The following is a 24,120-nucleotide window of genomic DNA, read 5'->3' as shown; positions in this document are numbered from 1 at the left end:
ATTCCGGCTAATATGAGGCTGCATAGAATTACACAGCCATGTCATAACCAAGTAGTTTTCTTGTCTCCCTTGGAAGGTTCTTTCATATCTCCCAGGAGGTACCCTAATTTACCTCTTCCACCAATAGCCATCATGGCTGATTGGGCCCATTCCAAATAGTTTGATCCATCAAACTTTACGGTCGTAATCTGACCACCCATCTCAGGAAATACCACCACAATTGATGTTCCCAAGACTGCCTTCTGCCTGAATTTTAGACTCCATTTCTGTGAAGTCTCAAAACAGTACTTGAATCACCAATCACAATCAAAACAATATAGGTCTGATCTGTATTCTCAGTGTATGTGCACAAAACCGAAGTAATTCTTATCTAAAACCAACTAGCCAACACAGCAGTAGCTGTCCGTAGATCTCTAACCCCCTTAGAACTCTGAGAACAACTTTAAAAACAAAACTGATATGCTAGGGAAAGTTAGGGTTTTAATCAGTTCTGAAAGGAAGCAATTCAGTCGCACAATCCAAACTGTATAGATGAGCTTGCAGTAGGGTTAATAAGAAACCCTAGAATCTGATCGGACCTACCAATCAACTTAAGAATGGCTCTAGGTAGATCACAGGGTTCAGTCAACCACTAGGGCTTGCCGCAGATCACTTTCAAACCCTAGAGTAGAGAGAAACACAGTTCGGTCCAGGGTTTGCTGTAAAACCCTAGGAAAACGAAGAGAGAAAGAGCTAAAATGGTTCGGCCTTCCCCTCTAGATAGGTCCAACCTTTCTTCTCTGAAAGAACTTCTATTAAAAAAGTAACAACTTACAAGGAAAAAATAGTTCGCTGCCTTCTAGGGTTACCTGAACCCTAGTCTTCTTTGATCCTTCCTGACCACCAACACTCTGCAACCCTAGCAAGTTTCCAACAACTGCTAGTACCTCTGGCAATCTCCAAGAATCATTCTGCGAACTCCTCTTTTTCAGCTTTCAGTCTTAGGAGATTCTCATGTGGTCGGCTGGTATTAGACTCACATGAAAAACCCTAACCTTGCTCTGATACCATGTAGGTTTTCAAGACTGCTATTCAGTCTTGATCACTAAGAGATTTCAGGTTCGATGAGAAGAGAAAGTGAAGATGTAGAAGAAAAAGTGATGGAAGAGCAATAGAACGCAGATTTTGAGGAGAAGAACAGAATGTCAATTATTCTGCCGCCGCCACTTTAAGTTAATATATATAGGTTATGCTAGTTACATGAAAGGACATATCTGCCCTTGGTGTTTACATCATAACTACTAACAAATAACAAACAATATAAAACTGAAAGTAGAAATAACAGAATAGTAAAATAACCACAGCTGTGACTAGATACATTCTACCCTACGGACAGAGTGGGACCACAGCTGTGGGGCCCACATCACTGTTCTCTATAGTATCTTGGAGAAGTAAGAAGCAATCAGTTGCGGCTCGATCTAGTGCAGAGGCAGAGTATAGAGCTATGGCACATGGAGTCTCAGAATTGTTGTGGCTGAAGAACTTGTTGACAGAAATGGGAATGTGGTACTCCAATGATATTATATTATGACAATCAAGCTGCTATAAACATAGTTCACAATCCTGTTCAACATGATCGTACAAAGCATATAGAGGTTAATTGACATTTCATTACAGAAAGTTGCCAGTGGAGAGATTTGTTTACCTTTTGTGAGTGTTAGAATACACAATTCAGGGGTATTTTGGTCATTTGGGTTTATCTATTTGAGAGTGAAAGGTCTATTTTATTTAAGTTATGTGTCCCATCACTTATGAGGGACAATATGGTCTTTCTTGTAACAATATTATTTGAGATAAATACAAGTGGGTCGGCTAGAGGTGGACTGGTTTTTCCTAATCTGGCCGAACCCTTCTCCTTCTTCTTCTTCTTTTTCTTTCTCTTATTCTTTTCTACTTTAACCTAGAATTGTATAGGGATTTTACATGGTATCAGAGCAATAAAACCTAGTTCTCTTTTCACTCTTTCTTCTTTCCTTACTATTTGTCTTCTTCCTGGGTTTGCCGCCAACCATTTCAGCCTTCTTCGATTTTCTGATAGCCTAAGTGGAAGCTTGACAAGGGGCCAAAAAGGAGTAGTTTTGTGGTTTTGGAGGTGAGTATGCCTCCAGTTACTGTGGTGGTGATCGTTGAGGTTGTGTACTAGATGCCCTCTATTCTGTGATACGAAGAGGGCTGTTTGTGGACAGGTATAAACAGTTCTGTTTTTTGCCCAAATAGTGGACTGTAAATGCTGTGTTTTGGTTCAAAATATTTTTTTGTGGAGGTTTGGAGTGACTAGCATGCATATCAGCCTTGTTCTCCTCTGTTTTTACCTCATATGTGTGCTGAAAGTAGGGTGTTTCAACTGCTGAAGTTCACGACAGCAGTGGTGTGGTGGTAGTTGTATTGTGTTGAATGGTGTGTGGATGATTCTGAATAGTTGAAAGTGAACCCTTGTATCTGGTGTGTGAATAGTTCTGCAGTGTGTAGTACAAGTGTTTGATTTAATGACTGAGTGACTTCAGCCCTTGTATTTGGTGTGTGAATGGTTCTGCAGTGTGCAGTATAGGTGTTTGATTTAATGACTGAGTGGTTTCAGCTTTTGTGTTTGATGTGCAATGTGTATTTGAAGAAGTTGGTGGTGCTGAAAGTGAGATAAATTTGTGGAAGTGTGTAAGTGTGCTGAATATTTGAAGGTGAATTAGTTAAGATGGCATCGTTTGGAGATGGAATGACAATAAAACAAGCGTTATGATTTCTCCAGATTACCTAAATGTTCAAATGACATCTATTAAGTTGAATGGTGAGAATTATGTGCCGTGGGAAAAATCTGTGGAAGTATTTTTAAAGGCCAAGAAAAAGGTAAAACATGTGAGAGAGGAGAAACCTTCCTCTGATTCTCAGGGGTTTAGTGACTAGGAACAGGAAGATGCACAAATAATGACATGGCTGTGGAATAGCATGGATCAAAAAATTAGTGTGAACTTTATGTTCCTAGGTATAGCTAAAGAAATCTGGGATCATGCTAAGAAACTGTACTCCAGACAAGACAATACAACTAGGGTGTATCAGTTGTAGCAAGAGTACTTTAATCTGAAGCAAGGCAGTTAAAGCTTGGAGGAATACTATGCAAGTCTGAGGAATATCTGAAATGAGCTCAATGTGTATCATCCTCTGACACAGGATGTACAGATTCAACAACAACAGCGTGAGCAACTTGATGTGACAAGGTTTCTGGTGGGTTTGAAGGCTGAATATGAGCCTGTCCGAGCACAAATACTGGGGGGGTCTGCTCTTCCCTCACTTGAAGTTTTTGCCCGTCTCAGGAGGACATCTATTGAGTCTATAGAGCATTCTTCTCTTTTGTACAGATCTAGTTTTGTGGTGACTAGAGGGGGAGGCCGTGGAAAGAGAGGTGGTGGTGGTCGTGGACTTCCAGGTAACCGTGGTGGTCCCATGTTTAACCGTGCTGGTGGTCGGAGTGGAGGTCGGGACTCAGGGGAAGGTCGTGGTAAAGGAAGAAGTAATGTCCCTAGGAAGTGTACACACTGTGGATTAGAGGGGCACATGGTTAATTTCTACTATGATTTACATGGTCCACCCAACACTTGGGCTAACCATGCTGTGACTAAGGGTAGTGGTACAATTACTGAAAGTCAGCAAACTGACACGATCCCCTCCACATCTACTGGTGCTTCTGGGAAGGAGATGGTGAGTGTACCCCGTGCAGTATATGAGCAGTTCCTTCAGACATCTCAGCAGAACACCGCTACCCTTGCCCATTCAGGTATGGCTTGCTTGGCTTCCAAGCCTTCTCCTTGGATCATTGACTCCGGAGCATCAGACCATATGTCTGAGACTCCTAATGTATTCTCTTCTCTTTCTCGGTCCTCCACATCTCAAACAGTTACTCTTGCTAATGGTTCTACATCTCCTATCTGTGGTGTTGGTGATGTTGATCTCTCCTCCTTGTCTTTATCATCTGTTTTATATGTTCCCAAGTTCCTTTTTAACCTTATGTTTGTTAGTAGATTAACCAAGTCACTTAATTGTTCCATAAATTTTTATCCCTCTTCTTGTGTGTTTCAGGATCTCAAGACGGGGATGAAGATTGGTGGAGGGCATGGGGTAGGTGGATTGTATTACCTTGATGGTGGTGGCCCTCCAATAGCTTTTCAGTCGTCTCTTACTCATCTTCAATGGCACTACAGACTTGGTCATCATTCTCTCAAGGCTCTGAAGTTGCTGGTTCCTTCCTTGAGTCATCTTTCATCTTTGGATTGTGAGTCATGTCAGCTTGGGAAACATCATAGAGTCTCTTTTAGTTCAAGAGTTGAGAGTCGTGTCTCGATTCCTTTTTCTTTAGTTCATTCTGATGTCTGGGGTCCGATCAAAGTGATGTCATACAATGGCTATAAGTATTTTGTAATTTTTGTTGATGACTTTTCAAGGATGACATGGATTTATCTTATGAAAGATCGTAGTGAATTGTTTTCTATTTTTCAAAAATTTTATGCTGAAATACGTACCCAATTTGGTGTTCATATTAAGATTCTTCGCTCTGATAATGCCAAAGAGTACACCTCAATACCATTTCAGCAATACTTAGAGCACCATGGGATAATTCATCAAACTTCTTGTGCCTACACCCCTCAACAGAACGGTGTAGCTAAACGGAAAAATCAACATCTCCTTGAAACTGCTCGGTCCTTGATGCTTAATATGAATGTTCCAAAACATTTTTGGAGTGATGCCGTCCTCACATCCTATTTTCTCATCAATCGGATGCCCATGTCCATCTTTGGAAGTCAATCCCCCTTCTCGGTGTTGTTTCCCACCTTGTCTCTGTTCCCTCTCACCCCAAGAGTCTTTGGATGTGTTTGTTTCGTTCAAAACTTGGGGCCTGGTTTAGACAAGTTAGATGCACGAGCTACTAAGTGTATCTTCCTTGGCTACTCGAGGACTCAGAAAGGGTATAAGTGCTATAACCGTAAATTCCATAAGTCGTTTGTGTGCTCCGATGTCACTTTCTTTGAATCAGTTCATTTTTTCTCAGATTCTATGGTTTCTTCTCTTTCCTCCGTAGTTCCTCTTCTCGTCCCTGTTGCGGATCCCATTCCTGTGGCTCTCATTCCAATTGTAGATTCACTTCCCATGCCAGTTACTACTGAGAGGCCACCAATCACACAAGTGTATACTCACAGAAGAGTACCGGTCCCTCCTCCAATTCAGCCTCGTCGACACATCCTGTCATTGCTTCTTCTCCCTAGATCTTGATCTTCCTATTGCCCTGCGGAAGGGTAAATGCACTTGTATCTCTCATCCTATTTCACACTATGTTTTTGCTGCTCACCTTTCTGCTTCTCATCGCAACTTTATATCATTGCTATCATCTGTTTCCATTCCCAAGACTGTCTAGGAAGCCCTTACCTCCCCAGGGTGGCGGCAAGCCATGGAAGAGTAACTCTCTGCTCTACAACACAATCACACGTGGGAACTCATTGCTCTTCGTCCTGGTAAGCATGTTGTTGAGTGTAAGTGGGTCTACACAGTGAAGTATCTTCCAGATGGCAGTGTGGAGTGATTGAAGGCCAGGTTAGTGGCCAAGGGCTATTCTCAGCTGTATGGTGTGGACTATATGGAGACATTTTCTCCTACGGACAAAATTGGTTCAGTTCGGGTGTTGATTTCATTAGCTGTTATGTATGATTGGCCTTTTTTGCAACTTGACATGAAAAATGCTTTCCTACATGGTGATCTCATTGAAGAAGTGTATATGGAGCAACCCCTAGGGTTTGTTGCTCAAGGGGAGGATGGTCAGGTTTGTAGACTCAAAAAGGCAACTTATGGACTGAAACAATCTCCACGTGCTTGGTTTGGCAGGTTCAGTGAAGTAGTGAAAGACTTTGGGATGAAACAGTGTCAGGTAGACCATTCGGTGTTCAACCATGATTCAAGAGATGGGAAAATCTTGCTAGTGGTGTATGTGGATGATATTGTCATAACTGGGAGTGACAGTAACGAGATTGACAGGTTGAAGAAATTCCTACAAGACTACTTGAATATGAAAGATTTGGGTAAGCTGAAGTACTTCTTGGGAATAGAAGTTGCAAAGTCAAGGCGTGGAATTAACTTATGTCAAAGAAAATATGTTCTTGACCTACTTAAAGAAATAGGATTGTTAGGTGCTAAACCTGTAGAGACTCCTATGGAACTTAATGTCAAGTTGAGTGTTGATGCAGGTGAAGAGTTTGATGATCCTGGAAGATACAAGAGGTTGGTGGGAAAGTTGAATTATCTAACTATTACCCGACCAGATATATCGTTTGCTGTGAGTATGGTGAGTCGGTTTATGCAACATCCTCGGATTCCTCATTGGGAAGCAGTTCTAAGGATTGTTAGGTACCTGAAAGGTGCTCTAGGTCGTGGTTTGGTATACCGAAGTGGAGGGACCTTTGACATAGTAGGGTATACAGATGCTGATTGGGCTGGTTCTATATCTGACAGGAGATCAATCATAGGGTATTGTACCTTCCTTAGTGGCAATCTTGTAACTTGGAAGAGCAAGAAACAAACAGTGGTGGCAAGGAGTAGTGCAGAAGCTGAGTACAGAGCTATGGCTCATACCACATGTGAACTAGTATGGTTGAAGAACTTGCTACAAGAGATGGGGTTCTCGGTTGACAAACCAATGAGGCTATATTGTGATAACTAGGCTGCTGTTCACATCTCTTCCAACCCAGTCTTCCATGAGAGAACGAAGCATATTGAGGTCGATTGTCACTTTGTGAGAGAGAAAGTGATAAGTGGAGTGATAACCACATCTCATGTGAGCTCAGGAAATCAGTGGGCAGATCTCTTTATAAAGGGATTGTCTCGGGGCAGAGTAGATTATATTTGTGGCAAGTTGGGACTATATGAGATATACTCTCCAGCTTGAGGGGGTGTCAGAATACACAATTCAGGGGTACTTTGGTCATTTGGGTTTATCTATTTGAGAGTGAAAGGTTTATTTTATTTAAGTTTAAGTTATGTGTCCCATCACTTATGAGAGACAATATGGTCTTTTTTGTAACCATATTATTTGAGATAAATACAAGTGGGTCAGCTAGAGGTGGACTGATTTTTCCTAATCTGGCCGAACTCATCTTCTCCTTCTTCTTCTTTCTCTTCTTCTTCTCTACTTTAACCTAGAATCGTATAGGGATTTTACAGTGAGGTCTGAGGATTAGTTGGCTGATTGTCTTATTAAAGGTGTCACCCAATCAAAGTGTAAGGGCATTTGTCCTTACTGTTGAAAGTGTTGGCTGATTGTCTTATTTGAGATTCTCTTCTTCTTCTCCTTACTGTTGAAAGTGTAAGGGCATTTGTCCTTTTATGTATGTATTTGGGTGCCTATTCAAGGGCCCCTTTGTAATTTTGCTCAGGAGGTTAAATGAAAAGTCTCTTGGTGTGAACAGTAACACACCAAGCATTCTCGACACATCCCTTCTTCTTCTTCTTCTTCTTCTTCTTCTTCTTCTTCTTCTTTCTCATCACTAAAACTTTGAACTAAGATCAAGAAAGAATTTATTACTTAAAAGTGAAAAAATGTAATGGAACAAGAATAGGAAAGAAGCCACCCCAAAACCCCTATGTTGTGCCAAAGAAGCCTCCTCACACATGTACATCCCATATGGACTGAAAGTTGCCTTTATTAAGGCAGGGCTGAACCCTTATACAACTCCTTCCTACTCCACTTCTAGTCAAAGAATTGCCTAGCTCATTGGCTGATCTCCCAATCCAGTTGGACAAGATATTACCTGTGGCCTCTAATGATTTAGATTCTGTGGTACAATACCACTGCCACATGGCAATCCCCCTCTACCTCTAATAGGGAATGATCTGGGGCATACATTAGATGTAATTCACTTGGAAGTGACAGCTTTTCTCATATAAAATATTACTTCCACAGTTCCACTGGTTCAAAGAGTAACTCTCAAGAACCTCCTCCATGTGGCTTCAGAGTAACCTGCAATGGTAGAGTGCCACTGTTTTCCCACAACAATATCAAACTTCAGCTTCATTGTTCCATGGGGAAGGGATTCCAAAGCTGACAAGGAATCTCTATAGTAGAATTCTAAGAGATTTGATGAGATATATTTGTGTACTCTTTTCATTTTTCAATTTTCTCTAATATATTATTGTTGTTGGTCACCTGTTCAAAAAAGAAAGATGGTGAAAAGAAATGTATTCATCTATCCATTATCAGTTGACTTCTCTTGTATCTAGCTTAATGATTATGCCTTTGTAAAAGTTAAATTGGTTGGAAATGAGTATATTATTACTTGTTGCTTCTAGCCTAGAAAGAGGAGTGACCTGATTGTCTGTTTGTGTCATACTGTTCAGGTTACAGGGGAGGCGGAATATGTTGCTGACTTGCCCTTGCCTCCAAATGGTTTATATGCTGCGTTGGTTTTGAGTAGTAAGCCTCATGCTCGTATACTCTCTATAGATGATTCAGGGACTAAATCTTTACCTGGATTTGAAGGTTTGTTTCTTTCTAAAGATGTACCTGGTGGTAATAATATTGGAGCAGTTATTGATGATGAAGAACTTTTTGCTTCAGAGTTTGTAACTTGTGTAGGTCAGGTATGGGATTTCCATATAGTAGCTATGTGATTCTTACTGTTGCTTTAGTTATTTCAGTAGAAGCTTTTGTTTGTTTTGTGCAGGCTATAGGGGTGGTTGTGGCCGATACACATGAAACTGCGAAATTAGCTGCAAGAAATGTCCACATCCAGTATGAAGAACTCCCTGCAATTTTATCCATAAAGGATGCCCTCAAAGCTAATAGTTTCCATCCTAATTGTGAGAAAAACTTAGAAAAAGGGGATGTGGAAGCTTGTTTCCAGTCAGGTTCTTGTTACAATATTATAGAGGGAGAGGTTCAAGTAGGAGGTCAGGAGCACTTCTACTTTGAGACACAAAGTACTCTTATTTGGACTATGGATGGTGGCAATGAAGTTCATATGATTTCATCAACACAAGTAGGGTAACAACTTCAAAATTCACATGTAGTTGTTCTCATAGTTTTTCCAATGCACAGGATTTGTTTGCATAAATCTTGAGATATCCTGTCAGTGGTTTATTCCTGTTTTATTTTTTGCATAGTAAAACAAAATATTTATTAATAGAAAATAAAAATGGCTAGTACATTTGAGAGAAAGGTGTTAAGGCAACATCTTGATACAACTTGGTTTTATATACACAAAGGTGCAACATTTGAAGTTTAGTGGTCTCCAAACTCTGGTCTATATATCTGATGAAAATCTGGAAGAACGAACGTCCAATCTATAATCAAAGGTGCCAGCTAGCCTGCCTTCACCCAGGTTGGGGGGGTCTAGGGGTTTGGGGGAGGGCTACCCCTATTGTGTAGCCCATTACCAAAAAAAAAAAAAAAAAGAAAAAGCTCCCAATCATTAATCGTTTTACCAATATTAGCCACAATTCTTTCATTTCTACAATATTTCTTTTTTAAACAATCTCCTATCTCTCCTTCCAAATTCCCCAATAAAATGCAAAAGGAAAGCAGCTCCAAAAGATTTTGGATTTCATAATTCATACTGCCTGGGATTTTTGGCCATTTGCGAAAATCTCTTCCAGAGTGTTAGGCTGAAAACACCTCAATTTGAAAAGAGATGACTAAAACCTTCATGCAAAATCTGTCACCTTGCAAGAAAGAAAAAAGATGTCTTACATTCTCCTCTTCTTTAAGGCACATATAGCAAATACTGTTCATGCCAATTCCTCTTTTCTTTAAATTATTTGCTGTCTCAAAATACTGTCCCTCACAACTATCCAAGCAAAAGCCTCTATCCTTGGAGGGATAAAGTTACCCCACATAGCCTTAATACTGTAAGGCTCTATCTAATTTTTAGTAGCATCCAAGGGATTTAACTGTAATCTGCCATTTTTTTTACATTCCTTCCACCAAAGCTCATCTCCTGCTTAACTAGAAACTTTTACCTTCTCTATAACCTGGTCAGCCGCATGAAACCCTTTTCCACTTCCTTATCTAGTAAAGGTTACTTAAACTTTGGACACTATATTGAATGCTCTCCATTCAACTCATAGGATTGATTAATCCAAAATTCTAAATATCATGTGGACTAAGTTTATATAGCCTTGGACAAAGATCATGAAGCTTTCCAACTTCAACCACTCATCTTCTCAAAATCTGATACTTGGTGCACCTCCACTGAAAACCTTGTAAGATTGACACCTCCCTAGGATCCCACTCAAATCTATCTGCCTCCCTATATTTACCAAGAATCACCTTTCTTCTCTCTCCTTAATCCAAAGCTCAAACCGTTTTCCTAATAATGCTTTGTTGTAAATTCTCACTTAACTCCAAACCTCAACATTTCTTTGGTATACATGACCTTACCATAATTAACCAAATGAAATTTCTTCCCCTCTCTATTCTAAATAGAAAACTGAATTTATTATGTCCTGAGTCGGTTAAGCAAGTTAAGGCTGTTGTCTATAACCCTGTTCTAGTTAATGGTTTAATGCGACTTGTATTAAACCAAAGTGTAACCCTGTTCTAACATTTAGATTTGTTTTTAGACTAAATATACCTTTCTTGTATATTTCTGAGGGTGCAATTTTTGGGATGGTCCAGTTATGCAAAGATTTTTCTATATTATCTGTTAGACAGTTGTATGCCCTTAGCTCCAATCAGAATAATGTACATTATGACATTTATTGTAAATGAATAAAGTACATATTTGATTTGTGTTCCTGTGGTGTGTTTCTGTGTAATACCCTTAAACTCAACACTTATAAGACTCGTGTTAGTTTAGAATGTTCACAGCCGTTGGATAAGTCTGGGGAGATTTATCTTGACAAGGCTGACATTGGTGTGCTGCCAAATGTTGAGGTCGCCTGTCTCAGCCGCTAGGGTGAGACCCAAGGCGCATGTAGTGTAGGATTAGTTGAATCTTTGAACCGGACCAGATTCCCAGTATTGCCCTGGACTTTGGAGATTGATGGGCAAAACTGGAAAGTTACACCTGACCCCAAGACTCGATTATGATACTGCACTAGGTGTCGGATTGGGCTGTCTTTGATATGCCAATCGGTGAGATCTTTAGTGGGGGTCAAAATCTGGGTATGTTGGGACAATCCGAGAATTCATCTGAGTGGGTGATCATAGTGACAGGATCAGCCCCTTTGTTGGACAAAGGTAATGATCGGGGATGCACACTCTCTGATGGAAACCAAACTGTCGGCAGTTGATTTCAATCGTTGAAATTTTGTTTTGCAAAATATATTTATATATATATATATATATATTTTTTTTTTTTACTGTTTCTAAATGTTTGCAAAATGTTTTAATTCCCAGGATCCATGTGAGCAGAGAGTGTAGCACTGTTCCTTGCAGCCGAGGGAGAGGCCCTCTCTTGTCGGGTAGTGTTTGATCATTATGGGCTGAGAGGTTAAGTGTAAGACCATTGAGGGTAATACCTGATGGGCTAATCTTGCATCTGCCCACAGTCCCTGGGTGTTACAAGGTGGTTTGGCCCAAGGACCACTTAGGGTAAGTGTTGGGCCCATTAGGAGTCTATGTGATGGGCTTCAGGGGGTGCACTGTCCATAACAGTGTATTCGGGCAGGCCTTGTAACTAAGGCTGGGCTGAACCCATGTGGCTGATGTGTAGATCAATGTTTGGGTCCCACGCCATACAAGGAAGCCCAACTTGGCAGCAGTTTGGAAGGCTAAGTGAGCACATACCTTTATTGGGCCTAAAGCCCATTTCGAATTGGGCTGATTTGATCAGTTAAATGAGGGGCGAAATCTGAGATTGGATTAGCGGATTTAGAAACCTCTTAATGAGATTAGGAGATGGCTGATCTAATCTGTAGATAAGATAAGGGTTTACCTTTATCACTTAAAGGGAATTCTGATCCAAATATGATTTGGATCAGCAACTCCTAATAGGATTAGGAGATGATCCCTTTAGGGTTATAAAAGGAGGAAGGGGGCGGCAGCCTTTAGAGATTAATAGAATTTCACATTCTCTTCAGAGCTGAAATCACAGAAGAAAGAATTCAGCACCTCTGCGAAAATTCTTTTTTGCCGCCTCCTTCCTGCCGCCGCCATATCTGCCAGTTCGATCTCCTATTCTCAATAGGAGTGATCAAGATTGGATCATGATATCAGTTCTTTGTGAAATGACTGATTGGAAGCTGTGCTCACGTGCCATCCTGCTGATTTTTGCGAAGGATCTGGTTGTTTGGAAGAACACTACTGATTCTGCTCCATCCTGCACTGCGCCATTTTCAGTGAGAGCAGTTTTTGGTTCCTTGGGCATGAACACCTCCATTGGGAGATACTGTTTCTCCGTATCAGGTATATCCCTCTCCTACTGTTTTGTTCAGATCCGGTTCAATTCATCGTTCAAGAATGATCCTTGAAAAATATGATTTTTCTAAAATAGGGAATGCGATTCCCAGTGGGAATGGGAGAACTTCTTGAAATTCACCCATTCTATTCCTCAAGATTCGGGCGTCCATACGATGGATCTCTCATCCCTTCATTATCATAGTTCATTGCTTCCGTATTTTTTATAGACATGGACTTAGGGAGGTGCTATTGCTAGGCTCACCAGATTCTTTTGAGTACTAGAGGGGGACCTAAATAATTTCATCTTATCCTTTTATTTTACCAAATACGGTCAGTCAACTTTCACGACCTTCACTCTCTTTGGCCTTCAATTCGACTTCGACCTTGGCTCAAGGGTTCTAGCCTTGGTAAAACTGGCAGGTGTCTATGCTGTCCGATTGGGGTTCTAGCCCAGTTATATCTCCGAAGAAGTTACAGTCTTTGGGTTCTAGCCGAAGGTTCTTGGTTGCCAATAGCAACTAGAGGTTCCGGCAAGGTATCAACAGGTGATGGTGAAGTGGGGGGAAGCAAGTAAGGAATCAGACTAGAAAGAATGGAGAAGAACAGTTCTGGATTTGAACAAAGGGGTTAGGATCATGGCTCTGATACCAAATGGATGAGAGAGGTAATGAACAGTGTGGTGCGAGGGTGATGAATAGTGATCTGTTATGTTAATCACTGTTTTTAAATATGATATTAGAGGACTGATTTACATCTAATATAAAAATACAAAAAACTAGTGAACCGAATCAATGGTTAATCGATCGGCTTCAGTTTGGTTTAGTTGTTGGTTTTCCAATAATTGGTAATCCTAGTTCAGTTTCAAAAATAGGCCCACAGTTCGATTAACCGAACCATGAGAACCCCTAACATTTAGTAGCAATATATAGGGTTTTGTTAAGAGAGCAAAAAGAAGAAGAGAAGAGAGGGGAGAAGAGAAAATAATGATTGGAGGGTAGAGTGTTTTTTATTCACTCTCAAATATGAAGTTTATATTTTGAGAGAGAAATTACATAAAATCTCTCATATGGGAACCCAAATACAAAAGGAAGTTACCAAAAAGGACCTTACCTCATACAATCTTAACAATCCTCCTCAAGTTGAGCATATATGTTAATCATGCCGAACTTGTCTAGGTTCTTAGCAAACTTTGGATGATGAAGGCCTTTAGTGAGACAGTTAGCAAGTTGGTCTTCTGACCTTACAAAAGGTAGGCAAATCTCACCACTAGCTCTCCTCTCTCTAGTAAATTGTCTATCCACTTCAATATGTTTTGTATGATCATGTTGAATAGGATTGTGGACAATGCTTATGGAATGGTTCAAACTTTCGCAATGTATCAGCCATATTGGCCGGTACATATCATTTATTTAAGGGCTTGGCACAGGAAACCAGTGATTTAAAAGGCGTGCTTAGGCGCACAGGTGAGGTGCATTTTAGGGTAGGCGCCTCACCCAGGTCCTAGGTGTAGCCCTTTCAGAAGGTGCACACTTGGTGTGCCTAGGTGTGCGCTTGGTGTGCCTTGCGCCTCAGGCCAGGCACTTCGCCTTTGAGAACCCCCTATTTGGTAGTATTGTTCATTCATTCATCCTAATAAAATATCTTCTTAAAAAGCAATTAAAACTATAAAATCATTATTTTTTTTTGTGTGAGAATTAAGAATTTAAGACCTAACATGGACTTGTTTGGGCTTGCCTCGAGGGGTGTGGCACAAAGGCAGCTCGTAGAATTAGGAATGTAACATCACATTATCTACCTGAAGTAGTGCAATTTAGAAAAAAAGAGATAGTGGTTTTTATATGCTTGAAAATGTTTTATATATGTGATTTTATTCTTAAATCTCTTTTAAATATGCTTTACATGTTATATTTATGTATTTTAATTTTTTGTAATAGGTTATTGGCATTTTTTGATTTTTTGACATTTTTCTTGATTTTTTAGTTTTTTTTTTAATTTTTGCACCTTGCTTAAAAAGGCATGTGCCTCACCTTGCACCTTGTGCCTCAGGTACAAATCGACCCCTGCGTTTTTTTTGTGCCTTGTGCTTTTAAAACAATGCAAACAACACTGCAAAATCCTCTGTGTCATGTCTTTTTGTCGTGTTGGCTCCATATTGTGACTGTATCAAGGCGTATTGAGACCGTAGTGGGGTGTATTAATGCCATATTGGGGTGTATCATGCCCGAATTGGGGTAAGTTGGCCAATACAATATGACTTTCTCATAGGCGAAAAACAAATTAAAAATCTTTGAGAAAAAAGGCTTGAACTTCAAAAGCCTTTTTTTCCTCCCAAACTCGCCTAATCATCCCTGCACATTCATGGGTTGCAAGATCTTTATAAAACCCCCCAAAACAATCTGTAGAACTTATGATTTTTGAAGTTTTTTCAACATTTTTCAAAAATTACAAAAATAGGTATTTTTTTTTTTCAATTTATTTGATAATATGCCATAATATTGTGTTTTTTGTTTTGATGCCTGGAAATGCTTCTATGTACATTGATATATTCTCCTTGTGTTGAAAATCCTATAATGTTTTGTGTTTCAAATAGATTTATGTAATTTTTTGAAGAAAATGCAGAAAAATATAAAATAACAAAGAAAAGAAAATTTTATATTTTGGTGTAAGATGATCATGAAGAATAATTGTGTCATAGATCTATGGATGATCTACCATATCCATAGATCTATTGAAATTTCTTGTAAAATATTCTTTTTTATTTTTTGTAATTTTTGGAACAAGCATTTATTTATTTATTTTTTCATTTTTAGTATGAAAAAGGTATTTATTTTTTTGTGAAATATTTTTTAAATATTTTTATAATTTTAGAATAGAAATTATTTATTTGTTTTCTAATTTTTAATTCATATATCTATTGATTTTTCATGTGAAATATTTATTTTTAATTCTTTGCAATTTTTAGAATAAAAATATTGATTTATATTTCTAATTTTTGGTGTGGTCTAACCATAATGTTTACCGTGTAAAATTCTATGGATGATTTATCACATCCATAGAGTTAGTTTTTTTACATTTTAATTTTTTTAATTTTTGTTAGAATTTTTTGGAATAAAAAATAAAATAATTGTTTGTATAAGAAGTAAACAATTGTTAAAATTACAGAAAATGTTTTACTGTATAATTATTAGGCTTGTATTTTGTAGTTATAACCTTATTAGGGAATACCCTTGTGTTCTCATATGTTGATTATGATATATGTTTTTCATAAAAATCACAAAGGATGTGACTTTTATGTATATATTGGCTCATTTAGGACTTATATTTAATGTTATTGATGTATTTTTATGATTTATTGATGTATCTATAATGATTCCATGCATATCTTATTTTTTTTGTCTGTATCCATGCATATCCAAGGTGTATCGTAACATGTCTCTTAAGTTGTCTTATCGATAAACTTACTGTTTTCAGTAGTTTGGACCTTGGTTTATGGGTGCTTGGTTGTCACAATAGAGTCTCATTGCTTTGTATTGTATCTTTGCATTAAATTGAGCAACAAATGATTGTTTCTTGCTTCTCCATGAAACCATGTTGCCTTCAACTAAGACACAATAACCTAATCGATTTTCTATCATCAACAAATCCTACCCAGTCTTTATCCGTGTAGGTCTCAAATTTTAGATATCTGTGGTTGGAGTACAACATTTTTACCATGGTATCCCTTCAAATAGGCCAGGATCCTACTATAGCTTGCATATGAGAGGTTTTAGGCTCATGCATATATTGGCTAACAACTCCAACTGCATATGATATATCAGGTTTAGTTAAACAGAGATAAAGAAGGCGACCAACCACTCTCTAAAACAACCCCTTTGTCCAGAAGAACATCCCCTTCAGTGGCACTCATGACTCAACTTGTGGTTGGGATCAATTGGAGTTTTTGCAGGCTTGCATCCCAATTTCCTAACTTCATGAAGCAAATCAAGAACATATTTTTTTTTGAGAGATGAAGATTCCCTTCTTGGATCTTGCAACCTCAATTCCAAGAAAGTATGTGAGATCACTGAGATCCTTAATCTCAAATTCAAAAGCAGGAAGGATTTTAATTGAGATTCTTATGATGTCATCCCTAGTCACATAAATGCCATCAGCATATACTGTCAATATAGACAACCGACCATCAAATTTCCTTATGAACAAGGTGCGATCAACCCGAGACTGAGAGAATTTAATCTTAAAAACAACAGTTCTAAACCTATCAAACAGGCTCTAGGAGACTAGTTTGGCCCATAAAAAGACTTCTTCGGACAACAAACTTTCCCTTCATTGTTAGGAAAGCTTACTCCAGGAGGTAAGTCCATATACACTTTATTTATTTATTTATTATTTGGCAAATCTCCATTAAGAAAGACATTCTTCATATCCATATGATATAAAGGCCAAGAAAAGTGGGCAGCAAGAGACAAAATCGCACGAGTAGAATTCATCTTAGCAGCTAGAGCAAAGGTTTCCAGATGGCCAATGCCATAGGTTTGGGTATATCCCTTGGCTACAAGCTGAGCCTTATACCTCTCAATTGAACTATTGGCCTTGAGTTTAATAGTGTATACCAATTTATACCCAATAGGAACCTTATCCTTGGGACAAGGCACATTCTCCCAGGTTTGGTTCTTTACCAAGGCCTCCATTTCTTGGTTAATAGCTTCCTTCCAATGAGGAGACTACATTGTTTCTATTACACTGCAAGGAATAGAAATAGAGGAAATGGCAGGAATATAGACACAATAAAAGAGTGAGAGAGCATCATATGACACATAATGAGTAATGGGATACTTGGTCCATGTTCTCTTTCCCTTTTGGATAGAAATAAGATCTTGGTTAGAATCAATAATAGAAGTACTGGGGAGTTTGGGATTACTTGAGTCTAGAGGATAAGATTGTGTTGGGCATTCAGCTTTAGGAGCCACTCTCTCACTACGCTGAATGGAAACCTCCTCCGGAAGGAAGGGTTAAACTGAACTTTGACGGGAGTAGTCAAGGTAATCCAGGGCCTTCAGGCATAGGAGGGGTTTTGAGAAATAATGATAGCAACATATTATCCCTATACTCTGGATCATTGGGTGTTGGTGACTCTACAAGGGATGAGATATTTGCTACAGTACAAGGAATACAAGTTGCAAACCAACTTGGAGTGGAACACTTTATAGTTGAGGGGGACTCTAAGGTGGTAGTAGGTTGGTTGTCAGATCCAGACACTGTTTTTTGGGGTTATAGGGACCTTCTCAAAAAAGTTTAGTGGCTGACAAGAAACATGACTGTAAGCTTTCAGTGGGTTAGCAGATCAGCAAATGCTATGGCTGATTCCTTGGCTAAACAAGAGGCTTTGAGGGGTGGTTTGTTCTGGTCTACTCTATAAGTGTATTTCTGTTAGGAATGTGTTTATATTCTTTTTCCTAAGGGGAGGTAACGTCTCGTGCCTTCTCCTAGGATGTCGGTACACCTTTTTCATCTAATTAATAAAATCATCTTTCATTTATCAAAAAAATGTTTTAATAACTTGTCGATGATGACACAAAGCTTAAGGTAAACAAAAAAGCTGTATGGAAAAAAAAGCAAAAGAATCACTTAAATAATATATTTAATAGTCATTAGCGTATAACTGCATGTTATGCATATTTGTTGTCAATTTTGTGTATTACCATGTATTTTCTTTCAAGTATATGAATTTTCTTCAAAATATCTATGATATTCAGAAAATTCTATATTTTATTGAAATATTCTGCATTTTTCAACAAATTCTATACAAATGTTTATCATAACTATCATTTATCTTAAGTAATTATTAGTAATTTTCATTAATTATTAACTCAAAATTATTTCTATAAGCATTCTCTAATAATCATTTCTGTAATTATCACTAATGATAAATAAATAATTAATGATAATTATTTTAGTAATAATTTTCAATGATAATCTCAGTAAATAAATAAATTTATTTTAATAAACTAATTTTTAGAAATTTGTGTATTTAAAAATTAAGTATAATATTACTGCAGTTAATTTTAAAAATTATTATTGTGAAAATTAAAAAACAACAAATTATTTTGAATTTTCTATTATTGTCTTATTTATTTATTTTTCTCTTATTAGTATTTTAGATATTTTTACACATGTTATTTCAGTATTTGAGTTTTAACTGAAACTGTTCTTTTAAAAAAGGTTTGGCTTAAAGAGAGAGAGAGAGAGAGAGAGAGAGAGGGGGGGGGGTTAGGTTCTAGTTGGATCCCTAGATTGGGGAGAATTCCCTTAATTTGTTATTTCCCACCCTATTTAATCTGGCAGAAAATAAAGAGGCAATGATAGCTGATACCTTTGTGATGAGGGACAATGCTATCTATTGGGTTCCATCCTTTAGAAGGGATTTCAATGACTGGGAGATTCAACAGGTAGGAAGTATCCTAGCAATGCTTCATTCTTAGGTGTTGAAATGGGAAGTTCTCAGTAAAATCCTTCTACATCTCCATAGTGGGAGGATTTGAAGCCCTCTTCCCTAGCTGAGCCATTTGGGGGATAGTGGCACCCTAAAACGTTAAGTTTTTAGTATGGGACCTATGGGTGGCAGCATTAGAGAAGTGCCTTTTCTAAGAGCTATTGGTGAAAAAGGTTACAATTGTAGTGACCTTAGGTGTGAAACTTAAACCACATGGCTACCTCTTCCTCTGAGCAATCCCACTTTGTTGTTTGGAGTATGAATGCATTAGCTTTGGAGAATAATTCTCCGTTCTTCAAGAAACATAAGAAGACTCTTTAGCATTGTCAGATCTTATTATCTTATCTCTTATCTCAAATTATGTTTCCACCATATTCATGAAATTTTGAACAACCATAGGAACTTCATCCCAAATTTTCATCAAGTAGAGCCAATGAGCCATGTATGCCGAGTATATTCATCAATGAAAAGAATGAAGTATTTATACCTACTCATGCAAGGAATGGTATATTGTCCCCAAACATCAGCATGGATCAAATGAAAAGTAACGTTGCTTCTTCAATTACTTGCAAAATATGTGGTTTTACATTGTTTGGATAAATGCCAAACTTCACATTGAGGATCCAAGTTAGATGCTAAACAAAACAAATTTGGAAACAAAAATTTTACAGAATTAAAGGACATATGACCAAGATGACAGTGCCACAATTGCAAAGACTCAATTTCTCATTGGAAAATAACTCATCCTGGCTTAGCAATTCATATTTTAAAGATTGATAAAAAAGTTAGATTTCATTGACTTCATGCTTAGTTCCAATCATCTTCCATGTGTTCAAATCTTGAAAAACATATTGTGTAGGAGAAAATGCTATAGAGCAATTGGACTTGGTAAGAGAACTAATAAACAAGTTTTTGTGTAATTGAGGTATATGAAGAACATATCCAAGGGAAAGGTTGTGGGTAAGTTTGACTTCTCCTTGACCTGAGATAGGAGTCTGAGATCCATCCGCAATAGTAATCTTACCCTTCCTAGAGGTCAACTTATATGGAGTAAAATATGAAGGCATACCTAGTCATATGGGCATTAGCCCCAGAGTCGACAATTACGTGTAACACTTGTTTTAGCTAATGTACTGGATGGATTACTAGAACTAGATGAGGAGGATGCCCCATTCTTTTCCAAGTGAAATAGGAGACCACTAAAGTTTATCCGTCATATTGGAGGAGTCACGAGAGGGGTGGACACACCAGAAGATTGATCATTACCAATTGTAACCAAATGAGCATTTCCTTTCTTTTCGGTTTTAAACTTTTCAAGTTTCAAGTGAGGATTGAGTTTCCAACATCTTTCCTTTGTATTCCTTGGCTTCTTGCAGTATTCACAGATGACATCTTCAGTCTTCTTAGTAATAAGCAATGTTTTAAAACACAGAAGTGTGACATGATGCATTCCACTACCTATAGGTGTGAGGCGTAGTTCAGAATGTAAGAGGCGTAAGCCTCCGGAATACAAAGTGGCATAATCCTCCTTAAGAGGATGGGGATGAGGAGGGAGGAGGAGGAAGGGGAGGGGGAAGAAGAGGAAGGAGGATTTCATTTAAGATTATTTTAATAAAAATCTTTTATATTAAGAAGAATTAAGATGTGTAGAATTAGTTGAAAGGGGGTGTCTTGTCGAAGGAGGCTGTATCATTGCTGCCCTTCTACTTTCTTCCCATTGCACAAGAGAGTAAGCAGCAGCTATAGAGACAATACCGACATTAAGAATATGCTGCCTAGTGAAATCAAAACTCTAGATTCGGGATCCTTCCATTCTAGAGCCTTCAAGTGGTCTATCTCTTCCAAAGAGAATGTAGAGAGGAGAAATACATGGTCATTGTTCTTTCCCCCTAATGGATACTACAAACTTCCGTCCGAAGTTGATATACTTTAACAATATTGTTAATCTGTGAGTAAGTGGTGACAACCCTATCACAAATATCTTTGGCAGTTGAGAGGAAAATGTTGTTACGATCAATGTGAGGTTGCATTGAATAGACCAACCAAAACATTACTAGTTACCACTTTGCAAACTTAGGATCATCAATTTTCGGCTTCACATCCTTGCCTATAATGAATTCCAACTTATCTCCCTATGGTGGCAGGATTAGCCAATTGGGACCATTCCAAAAAGTTGGTCCCATCAAGTTTTACAATGGTTATCACCACTGGGAACATTAACATTTCCTAGAAACACATTGGAACCCATCTATACATCGTTTGATGATTCCATACTTTAACAACTTTCTTGATAGCCAAGGGGAACCCCAACACCCAACCGAAACACAAACAACCCCAAAAAGTGGGTCAAACTTAGTTGGAGGCCAAAATAGGGGCCAAAAAGCTAGCTGGCAACAAAATAGAGGGATAAAAAGCTCTCAAAAATATTTTAGGGTTCAAAATACGGGATTACTTCTCGTCATTCCCAAGATATAAAACGACCTAAGAGAATCAGGTTTTGTAGAATAAGAACCTATCAAACAAGAGAAACAAGCCTAAACCAGATCTAGAATTTCTGCAATTTTCTACTTGGAAAATCCACAATAAATCATAGAGGCATCCAATAGAAATGAGACATATACCAAAAATTCATATAAAATCAGAAAAAATCGAACCATATAAATTTTAGGGATTGCTGCCATCACCTGTATGGACTGCTAATGTCATCCGATGGTGGTCTGACATCAGCAGTTCATCCTTTGAGCAAAGATCAACATAAGATGGTTTTCCCAGTAACTTGTTTTTTTTGATACCAAGTTGCAATATCTAGGATTTTGTTGGGAGAGCAGAAAGAAGATAAGATAAGAGAAGAAGAGAAAGTAACGAATGGAGGAGAGTGTTTTTTGTTCACTCTCTCAAACATGAAATTTATATTATGACAGAAATTACATGAAAGCCCTCATATGGGTGCCCAAATACAAAAGGCATGAAATGACCAAAAAGGACCTTGCCTCATACAAGCTCAACACATTTGTACAGTGATGTGCAGTATTTAAATTCTTACTGCATGCTTGCTAATTTTTCTGCATATGAATTCCTCTTATTGCTGATGATACGAGTGATGAATCCTTGCATTCATGGGATTTCTGTTCAGGTGATTGAATATGTTCATAGAAGCCTTCGTGTTTATTAATGCTGGTATCATTACCGTATTAGTCATGATCATCTGTTTCTTAACTATACCATCTCAATTGTCCTTGAATTTGCTGTTCTTTCCTGAACTTTTCTTTTCATGTTTTTTATCTTTTTACATGCAGGCCCCTCAAAAGCATCAGAAATATGTGTCTCATGTTCTTGGTCTTCCACAGTCAAAAGTTGTTTGCAAGACAAAGCGAATAGGTGGTGGATTTGGAGGAAAGGAAACAAGGTCAGCCTTTATTGCTGCTGCAGCTTCTGTGCCGTCATATCTTCTAAATCGACCTGTAAAGATCACATTAGACAGAGATGTAGACATGATGATAACTGGGCAACGGCATAGCTTTCTTGGAAAGTACAAGGTACTACTTGTCTTGATGTATCCAAATTGTGGTACAGGATTTATTTGTGATATTTCCGATAAATATGGCATGGAATTTCCAGCTCCTACTTTTGTGCTATCTTATCCCTGCAACTACTTAATGTTTAATATATTTTAAATGTCTTTTTTCCCAACTTATCAAAAGAAAGTCTTTCTTTCCCATCCTGAGAAATAGATGGCTAACTTACCAATCTATTTCCTTTTCAGCTTTCATATACTGGTAAATGTGGCAACTGGCATGGAAACTAGAGAAGTACATGAGGGATTTCTTATAGGAATTGGGGGAGAAGAAGGACCATTTGGTGAAGTGGGACTTGGTTTGTATGTCTAGGGAACAAGGCAATTTGAGGATTAGAAATTTTATTCTTAGGAATGTAACTTTGCTTGGTAAGAGGTTGTGGTACCTACCACTAAAAAGGGATAGATTATGGCACAAAGTTATTATGAGTATTCATAGTGGACAAAGTTAGGATATAAAGGTGGCTTCTCACTCTCCTTGAAATTCTCACTGGAAATCTATACAAGGTGCTGTCTTCTTTCATGAGCTTTGTCAGGTATATTGTGGGTTTGTAAATAGAGTTCTTTTTAGGGAAAATATTTTTTAGGTTAATTCCCTCCCCTCTCAAGGAACAATTCTCATTGCTTTATTCTCTTTCTACTTACAGGAACGATTCCTTTTCTAAATTCTGGTCTGCTTTTTTCTTTGTTTTTTTTTTCTAGGTTGGATTGGGATTTTGGGTTTAGAAGCGGTCTAAGAGAAAGGAAATGTGAATTTGACCTCTTGACCAAACTTGGTACTGTATTCTTGGACACACACACACACACCAATGACAGTAGAATTTGGTTAGTCTCTCTAACAAGGTTCTTCTATTGTGCTTCCTTCTTTAGCATATTAATTCGACCAAATAGCTTGGAGGATGACTTCTGAATGAAAGAAATTTGTAGTAGACCTATTGTAGGATTAAGGCCTTTCATTGGGAGGTAGACTTTGGCAAGATTAACAACTGTGATGTTCTCCAAAGGAGAAGGCCTGACAAGTGCCTTTCTCCTCATATTTGCTTTTTTTGTACAGCAAGCAATGAGATTATTCCCAACTTGCTAATCTCTTGTTCTTTTTTAAACTGTGTTTGGATGTGATTTTGTTATATTTTTGGTTACAAGTGGGATGCACCTCAAGATGTGGCTAGCTTTTTTAGTCCAAGCTTCCTAAGATTGCCTAAAAAGAGAGGTAGAATCATATGGATGGCAACTAGAATAGTAGTTATTTAGGATATATGGAGTACAGAAGAAAGGATAAGGAAATGATCAAATCTATAAAGGAGATGGTACACAATATAAAAGTAAAGGTTGCACATTGGGTAAAACTTATGGAGGCCTTTAGAAGTTTCTCGGTGGATGATATAGCAAGAGCATGGAGATAAGTGGTAAATTGTTCTTCTGTGAATGGTAAGGCTGTCATGGAGCGGAAACCACTAGTAAATAATAGAGGAAGCTGAATTTTGATGGGAGTTAGGAAATCCAGGCTTGACAGGAATTGGGAGATTATTTAGGGACACATAAGGTATCACTGTGGCAATATATCCAGGTCCCATAGGTGTTGGAGATTCCTTAAAATCTGAAGTAATGGTGTTGCTACATGGGCCAAAGACCCAGAGATAGGTAAGA

General features: G+C 38.1%; 1 protein-coding gene across 2 annotated transcripts in view; it reads left to right on the top strand.

Moving 5' to 3' along the window:
* Positions 1 to 24,120, top strand: part of LOC148872553 (xanthine dehydrogenase 1-like) — a 109,894-nt gene that overhangs the window by 13,086 nt on the left and 72,688 nt on the right. For both annotated transcript variants that reach the window (XM_088973922.1, XM_088973923.1), the window contains exons 5-7: positions 8,407 to 8,649; positions 8,733 to 9,047; positions 22,196 to 22,435. In XM_088973922.1, coding sequence (XP_088830048.1) covers positions 8,407 to 8,649; positions 8,733 to 9,047; positions 22,196 to 22,435 — 798 coding nt within the window. The remainder of the gene's footprint in view (positions 1 to 8,406; positions 8,650 to 8,732; positions 9,048 to 22,195; positions 22,436 to 24,120) is intronic.

The sequence above is a fragment of the Nelumbo lutea genome, chromosome 2 (genome assembly GCF_056320005.1).
Source record: "Nelumbo lutea isolate HS-2025 chromosome 2, American lotus-T2T, whole genome shotgun sequence".
In the NCBI taxonomy this organism is placed as follows: domain Eukaryota; kingdom Viridiplantae; phylum Streptophyta; class Magnoliopsida; order Proteales; family Nelumbonaceae; genus Nelumbo; species Nelumbo lutea.
Note: the sequence above shows the minus strand (reverse complement) of the source record. Positions and strands in the feature narration are given on the sequence as shown.